This window comes from Lactuca sativa, chromosome 4 (genome assembly GCF_002870075.4).
Source record: "Lactuca sativa cultivar Salinas chromosome 4, Lsat_Salinas_v11, whole genome shotgun sequence".
Lineage (NCBI taxonomy): Eukaryota > Viridiplantae > Streptophyta > Magnoliopsida > Asterales > Asteraceae > Lactuca > Lactuca sativa.
This window is the reverse complement of record NC_056626.2, coordinates 380,955,063-380,963,850: the sequence shown is the minus strand read 5'-3', so window position 1 is coordinate 380,963,850 and position 8,788 is coordinate 380,955,063. Positions and strand designations below refer to the sequence as shown.

Sequence of the window (8,788 nt, the reverse complement as noted above, 5' to 3'; positions counted from 1 at the left end):
AGGGATTCACAAATGTAGTGAGTTTTTGAGTTTTTATCCAAACATTTGTTAGTTTTTCGTTTAATATGTTTGACATTTATTAGACATTTGTTTCCAAATAACTGGAATACTTTTCGAAGATAGTCGAGCTTCTAATGGAAATCATGATATTATGATTTCTATATTTTATAATTTTGTTTTTATTTTATATTGTAAATAATAATTTAATTAAGATTTTTAATTGATCAAAATTAATATGATAAAACATATATATTGGCATTTAGACTGATAATGCTCCACTAAAAGTGTTATGATTTTTAAAATATGAGTAGTTATTACCGGCACAAAGTTTGTGCCACAAAAATCTTTTTTAATATTGTGGCAAAAAAGTGTCACTAAAAGTCTAAATGTTTGCAGCGGCAAACCAAAAAAAATGTCACTAAAAGATTTTAGTGGGAACGTTTCCAGTGACATTTTTCTTATGCGCCGTATATTCTTAGAGGTGTCTTTGGTGACACTTTTTCAATTTTTTGTGGCACTTTTTGTATGCACTAAACTAAATGGCTTTTATTTTGTAGGGTTTGCAGGCTTTTAGTAAAAGCTATCATGCTATGTGTTATTGTCTTTTGTATTAACTTGTGTATTTTAAATAAAATTCATGTTTACTTCAACAATTAATATCCACGTATGGTATATATTGGTATTATATTTGTATTTTTTTTGTAGTTGTAAGGTTTTACGGTACAATCACAAGGCATCCTTAAGACCACTCAGTATGGGCCTCGACGAGAAGCGACGAGACTGACGTGGCGGTCCGCGACGTTGTTGTAACGCGGTGAACACCGCCCCCCCCCCCCCCCCCCCCTAGCCGTTGCATCTCGTCACCCGGATCTCGTTGCTTTGGAAACGAATTGTAACGCCAAAAAACTATCCGTTGCCCCTATATTTTACCGTTATTAAACGGTCAATTTCAAAAAAAAAAAAAAAAAAAAAAAAAAAAAAACTTACTTTTTACCATCTATATATATATATATATATATATATACTTTATTTCAAATTTTTATATATCTTTCTCTCATTCTCTCTATATCTTATACACTTTTTTCATTAAAGTTTCAAAAAATCGAGCAAAACCCAAACACCCCCCTCCATCATCAAACCCAAACACAACCTTGTCTCTCGGATTTGCGGGGTATGAAAGTTATTTCAACCTTTTGTCGTCTCAAGGTTCACCACAAATACCATACCAAGGTGCCGCTTTCAATCCCGCTTCACCGCCACTGCAATTTCCCAACTCACCTTACGTTCAACAAAATCAATTTGGTCAAAACCCAAATTTACAACAAAATCTTTTCTCTACTTTTGGTTCGATGCAACAAACAACCAATCAATCGTTGCCTACAACACAACCAACAGTTCAAATGGAAGCGGGAAGTAGTAAGAAAGGGAAAGGGAAAGGAAAATCAAAAGGGAAATCAATAGCAGTGGAATCTGAAAATGCAGACGTTCCATAATGGTGGACACCGGAGGAGGAATACGCTTTGATGGCGGCTTGGTGTGCTACTTCAAAGGATGAAGTTCGCGGAAATGGAATGAAAAAAGGAGCTTATTGGGGGGCGGTGCTCGACAAGTTTCACGCTATTTTAAAGAAAAATTCGTATCGCAACAACGACATGTTGAGCAGCAAATGGGGTATGATAACTAAGCGGTGCAACAAATTCAACGGTATTTACAACCGGATTGCGGCGCAACAACAAAGTGGAACAAACGACTTTGATTTGTTCAAAGCTGCTAAGGAACAATATCGGGTCGAAATGGGTCATGTTTTCGACTTTGAAAAATCATGGGAATTGTTGCGAGTGGATCCAAAGTGGAATAAAACGCCTACATCGTCGGAGGTTTAATCCAAAAGGTCTCGCAATTCTAGCTCGGTCGACGTGTCGGACGCACGGACTAACATCGACCTAAACGCCGATGACGATGAGATCCCGGATGATATCCAAGAGATATCTCAACCACGACGACCGCCCGGACGCCACAAAGCGAGGCACGCTGCAAGACATGCGGAGGAGGTGGAGACGAGAGCAAAAGATGCGGCGGAAATGAGAGCGAAATTCGACGAACATAATTAATTAATAAAAGAAAAAAATTAATTGAAACGTCGTCATTTGAAATTCCTGGAAAGGCAGGCACGGGAGAAGCATGAACAAAAAGAGAGGGAACTAATGACACAACAGTTGTCAATTCTTCGGACAAACGAGGAGGGTTTAGCGCCTGCTGATCTAGCGGTGCTACAAGCAATGAATGAACTAATTAGGAAAAATATTTGGGTTAATTAGGATTTGTGTGTGGTATTTAGTAGTGATTTTAATGGTATTTTAGTTATTAATTTAGGTTTAAAATTATATTGTTTTAATTGTAATCGGATTTTAGATTTTAAATATTATGTCTTTTTTTTTTTTAAATTATATGTTTTATAAAAAAAATATATTACTAATTAAAAAAACGCAAAAAAAAAAAAAAAAAAAAAAGAAAAAACGAAAACTAAAAAAAGGTTAAAAAAACGAAATAGTAAAAAGAAATACAAAAATAAAAATATTTATTTTCAAAAAGTTGGTGTTACATCTTGTTGCTCATTTCCTCACTTGGTGTTATAACACCATTTGCTTATGTGGCATGTGAGATGGCACAACTTGGTGTTGCACCTTGTTGCCCACACCCAATGCTCTAAATACTTTATGCCAAAGGCACCAAATGCTTTTGGATTGGCCTTAGTGTGCAATATCTTGTGCCAAGCATAATGTATGGATCACATCAATACATCATCATTCTCTACTCGACGACTCTGTTACACGTGAGCATGGACATTTGTCTAGTGTCGTTCACCGAGAGCACCCAAAAACGTCTCTCAGGTTACATGTTGCCGCTAATGTCATGCGTCGTCGTTAATAGTCACATAATAGTGGTCTGTGTCAAACGAGCCACATTTGTTCGATTTGTTTTCAATCGTAGGGTGGTAATGGAAAAAGAAAAGGCGCTGATTTTTTCCTCCAGGTTGTCGCCGCTAATACCTATGCGTTGTCGCTAATGCCTCCGCATCGCCGCTAACTACCCCCCCCCCCTCCCCTTCAGCTTCCTTTTTGTTCCTTCTATGCATCCTGCTTCTATGAAACCTCCTAGCCGACTCAAGCACCTTCGACTATCGATTGCGTTCAGCTATCGTTCCTACCACAAGACCGCCAGCACCATCAACCCGGTTATTAGCGGCAACAACGACAGACCTTTAGCGGCGACATCTTGTTCTTAGCGGCGTCATTTACATTATCAGCGACAAAGCATCAGCAACGATGTTTTAGCGGCGACGCGTCGCGGGTAATACTATTAGCGGCGACAAACGCTACTTTTAGCGACGAGGGCTGTCGCCGGTAATATTTTAATTTCTTATACTGTATTTTACTATTTACATCTTACATCTTACATGTTTACATATTTCTTATTTGAAAAGTATGTTAAACGTATTTATATAATCTACACATATTTGGGAATTAATTAAGCCTAGGCCATGTAAATACAAAACATATATATATTCTTAAAATACATCTTAGATAGAAATCTAAAAGCAAATGCAGTACCAAACGAATAATTGCTTGTTTGCTTGATTGTCGGTTTCATCGGTTCCTCTACAATACACCCTACAATAATAATATATGACTTACCGTCCCGTTGATTTCTGCATCTCCGAGAAAACTGTCTCTGACTTGAACCCTTCGAAGCTACTACTAATCGACGATGTGCCATTTCTTATTGCACTTGATCCCGAAAACACTTCATCATCGGTTGTAGTTGGCTCAACTTGCATTAAAAACGGAAGTTCTTGATTATCCGACACCACATCGCCACCTCTTTTCGAAGCACTTTCTTGTAGCTGCAATGCAAACTCCAGATCCCAGACAACTTCTTCCATGGTTGGTCGTTCGCTTCTTTGCTCTTTCAAGCAGTTAAGTGCTACCTCCCCAAACTTCCTCAAGCACTCCGGCGCAATCTCACCCTTCACTTTTGGATCAACTATCTGTTGCAGCGTCGCTTTATTCCGGTAACATAATTTCGCCCATTCCGCCAAGCTCACTTGTTCTCTCGGAAGCGATGGAATCATTACAGGTCTAGCACACAATACTTCAAGAAGAACAACCCCAAACGAATACACGTCGGATTTATCCGTTAGATGCTGGGTTCGATAGTATTCAGGATCCACATACCCGATGCTACCTTTCACCACTGTGCTAACGTGGTTTTGTTCTTGATGATCTCTAGGTCCGAGCTTCGACAACCCGAAATCAGACACCTTTGCGACCCAGTTTTCATCGAGTAAAATGTTTGTCGACTTCACATCCCGATGAATAATCGAACGATTTGCTCCTGTGTGAAGATAATGCAAACCTTTGGCTGCTCCAATGCAAATATTGAGACGTGTTTCCCATGACAAATGTGCCTTTTTTGTTTTGTAAAGATGTTCCCGAAGAGTTCCATGAGCCATGTAATCATACACCAGTATCATCTCTCCTTCATCATCACAGTATCCGATCAGGGAGACTAGTTGGACATGACGTAATTTTGACAACATCCCGATTTCTGTACGGAATTCATGTAAACCTTGGCTTGATGATTGGTTTAGTCGTTTGATTGCTACGGTGGTTGTAGTATTGTCCAAGTACCCTTTATAAACCTTACCAAACCCTCCGTTTCCGATGATGTAACTGTCGTCAAATTCATTTGTAGCTACCTTTAATTCTGTAAGTGAAAAACGACGACAACGATCTGATGGAAGCGTTGAATGGCTAGACTTTGTAGATTTTGATTCACTATGATCAGCTGGGCCCCATGATGACTTGTCGTCGGCGGTAGCATAGTGTTTCACTCGCCTGCGTTGGAGTAAAACTATAAGAACTAATACAGTCAACACGACTAACCCTCCGACAACACCTCCAATTATCACGGCATATGGAGTTTTCTTCTTGTTCGGTTTTCCGGTCGACGCCGCCGGAGGTGGTGGGATTATAGGACGAGGATTTGGGTTTGGTCCAGCCAGATTATAACCAGTCATGTTCAGCTTGAAGACTTCCAAACCATTGAGAAAACCATCAAGATATTCTTGAGATTCTTCATTAGGATGCAATGCAAGCCATAGATCTTGCTTGCTGCGTTGGCCATCTGGGTCGCTGACAAACACAATGTAATCCCTGAAAATAGGATACCCACTACCTTGAGTCCAAAGGAATACATCAGCTTCATCTTCAGCAGTTTGATTATTAATAAAGATCTTAAAAATCATCTGTCCTTTAAACGTGTATTGTGGTATAATATTGCAGAAATGGAGTCTGAGCATGTAATAAAACCCAGAATCAACGGGAAGTAGCCACGTCAGATTGTAAGACATCGACAGTTTGCCCATACTCCGTTGGATTTGATAAACAAGCTCAGGTGCTGTATAATTTGGTGTTTCCGTTGTGTACGTGATCGGAATCTGAGTAGAAGGCGTTAACCCAAGAGCATTTTTGGGGAATATGTAATTTTCATCTCCATCCCATGATCGATACATTCCGGTATCACCCTCACCGGAAATTTGTTTTCCACCGACGTTTAGCCGGTAAATATTTTCAAGAGCCGTGTAGCTATCAGTAACAGGTCCTGAAGTTATAACGACGTATTTCAAGTTGTTAGCTTTGAAATACAGATTTTCCGGCATGGAAACAATTTCAATACCATTGATGAAGGCAAACGAGTTGGGTGATGGGGTAAATGTAACGTTGAGGCTCTGGCTATCTTTGACATAGATGATAAATTCTTTGAAAAAGCTGGAAACTTTGGGACCTGATTCGGAGAGAAAGGAGGCGGTTAGGGAAGCGCTGAAGTTGGTCAAAAGAGAGTAACCGTTGGATGTAACGGAGAAGAAAGATTGGTCGGCGTTGAGGTTGGAGTAGATCGCGGGGTAGAAGTAAAGGCGGAGGAATTTGGGGCCTTGGGACACCGGAAACCTGTAGGTGAATGAAGATCTGTTGAAGATACGAGCAGTGGCGTAAGGGATTTGATCGACTGAAGGATCTTGGAAGGAAGGTGTGAATGAAAAGGAGGTGGCGGCGGAGTTGGAGTTTATGAATTTAGAATCTTCATCGCCATCCCATCTCCGTCCGGAAGGTATGCTGATGGCGGCGGAAGATGAACCGCAGTCAAGGAGGAAGTTATCGGTGGCTTTGTATGGTTGTGCGGCGGTGGTGGTGGTGGTGGTGGAGAATAGGAGGAAGAAAGAAAAGAGAGGTAAATAGAAGCTAATCATGATTGATAAAAAGGAGAATTATTGGTGCTTTGAAAAATAGATAATTGTGTTTTATAAATCATCACGAGGGGATACACAGTGAGAATTGTCAGCTTCTTTCAAGAATCAAAAGTAGACCTGGCAAGTCTTCTCGGTCTTCCTCAATTGTCAGTACTTACAAATAGTTTTAGGAGTGAACGATACGTTGTGCATTAGGAGTTATACCATAGAAAGTGACATGTTTTAATCTCGTATTTTGGTGTGGAAAAATCATTTACTTGAGATGCTTTTAATTGTAACAGGTACATGAACAACAATCCATTTGAACGAGTCAACTATGCAAATTGAATATTCACTTGATAAGCCATTATGTGGCTACGAAATGAAGATATCTCCACTACCGATTAACTGGTCTATATTATAGAGAAAAAGCGAAAAGTATTGACAAGTTGAAAGTCTTTTTTATTGGATTGGTTGTTTTTGATCATGTTTATTTGTAATTTAGGTTTTAAAAAAAAAAACTTAAAAGATTAAAATGTATTTTAATTTATTTTTTATGATCAAACATATTACTAATTATAAATATATTTATGTATTAAAAAGTTGTATTTATATATAAATATGCATACATTTTTAAATATATTACATTTTTTTTGCTTTAGTATATTTTTGTAAATTATATATTAAATAAAAAATTAAATTTCACATAAACCTAGCGGGTAAACGAGCAACAAGCGATGCCACAACCCCTTTTTAAATGATTAAACTAAATCTTTTAAAAACATCTATAAATCTTGGAGTCATAACATTACTAGGCATGACCAGTTGGACTCTATTAAGTAGCTCCACAGCTTTTGGCGCAAGGAAAACAAAAGTATCAATTGCAAAGGGTATAAACGTGTGTTGATTTTCCATGCACGCTTTGTCATGTTTTGCCGCTTTGCTTGATGCAACTTTTTAAAGTTGTTTGTACCACAGTGAAAATCTCACTCCCCAAGCCACAAGAGGGGAAACTCCTATTAGATCCACACATGCATGTTTTCCTCCAGCCTATCCAAATACTAAAAACTATTTAGAAAGGAAAGTAGATCTTGTAACCCAGTTATAAAATGCATTGAGGAAGAAATCAAGTTGAAGATTTTGGGAATGAAGCTGCAGAACAATCCTATTAATGATGATGTGTGTAAAACATGGGTATTTATGGGATTGCAAAAAAAGAGGAGGAATATAATAAATTACAAAATGGGAGCACACAATTTCAATATGGGTTGGTTGATTCAGAAAAAAAAAAAAAAAATCAAGTGGAGAATTTGGATGGGTTGTGTAGCTGGAAGTTTTATGTTTTATGGAATTGACGAAAATTGCAATGTAATGGAAGGCTTTCCTTTAGTTAAATTTGCTTAAACCATAAGGGATGTTTGTTTGAGTATGATCTATATTGAGATTACTCAAACTTTCATCCGTGTACATGTGATTGATGTCATGTCTAGAATGCAACTCTATGGAATTGATGGTTACAACCTTACTTGCTTGTGTCTAGTTTTTAATCACTTAATGTCATAACTCTTTAACCATAACCCTTACACACTAACCTACATGACTTAATTTAATAACCTTTTAACCCTAACCCATATGGTTTAGTGACATAACCCTTTAACCCTAACCAATATGATTTAATGTCATAACTAATGTGAAATTGGGAGGTGGTCATGAAAGTCACTTCAGCTTAGGTCCGTGTACGGAAGGTAATCCTGTTTTGTCTACTGAATGCGAACCTATTTGGACTATTCATGGTTGCGAACAATGTTTGATTTAGTTTACGAGCCTTATCTACCTTGCCTTCCATCTTCCATTCTACTTTCGCAATCCCTAACAAGGATGTATTGCATCGAGGAAGAACCAACGAATACAAATTGAAACATAATGGGAAGAAGATTATGTTAAAGCCTATGACTGTGATTGAGGTGGGATCAATGTGAAAGCATCAAGGTAAGCATTCAAGTCGTAAAATAATAGTTGTTGTGTAACGACCCAAATTTTCAAATAAAACTTTTCATTAAAAGTACTAAATCGTGCTCTTTAATTATAAAATTCCAGTCACAGTTGTTTTAAAAAATCAATAACATCAGATAAATTATTCATGAAATCAGAGTGTCCCCAAACAAAACGCTAAAGAATGCATGTCGTGCCATCACATCGGGCTCTTGCCCTTAGATCCAGAAGTACCTGAAACAACCAACAAATTGTAAGCTAACGCTTAGTGGGTTCCCCATAACATACCCCACACAATCCACATAATCATATAAACCATATCAACCATACACGCCATTCATATAAACATATACGAGTGTTGTGGGCACCCCCATGGTCTTACACCTATGTGACATGGGCACCCCCTATAGTCTTACTTGGAATGTCATGGGCACCCCCTATAGTCTTACTTGGAATGTCATAGGCACCCCCACATGGTCTTTATAACCAAGTGTCATGGGCACCCTC

General features: G+C 38.3%; 1 protein-coding gene across 1 annotated transcript; it reads right to left on the bottom strand.

Annotated features, from left to right (window-relative positions):
- Window positions 1-3,544: 3,544 nt before the first annotated feature.
- Window positions 3,545-6,438, bottom strand: LOC111890037 (receptor-like protein kinase FERONIA). Its single transcript, XM_023886199.3, has one exon. The coding sequence runs from the start codon at window positions 6,308-6,310 to the stop codon at window positions 3,692-3,694; it is 2,619 nt and encodes an 872-aa protein (XP_023741967.1). The 5' UTR covers window positions 6,311-6,438; the 3' UTR covers window positions 3,545-3,691.
- Between the last annotated feature and the right edge of the window lie 2,350 nt (window positions 6,439-8,788).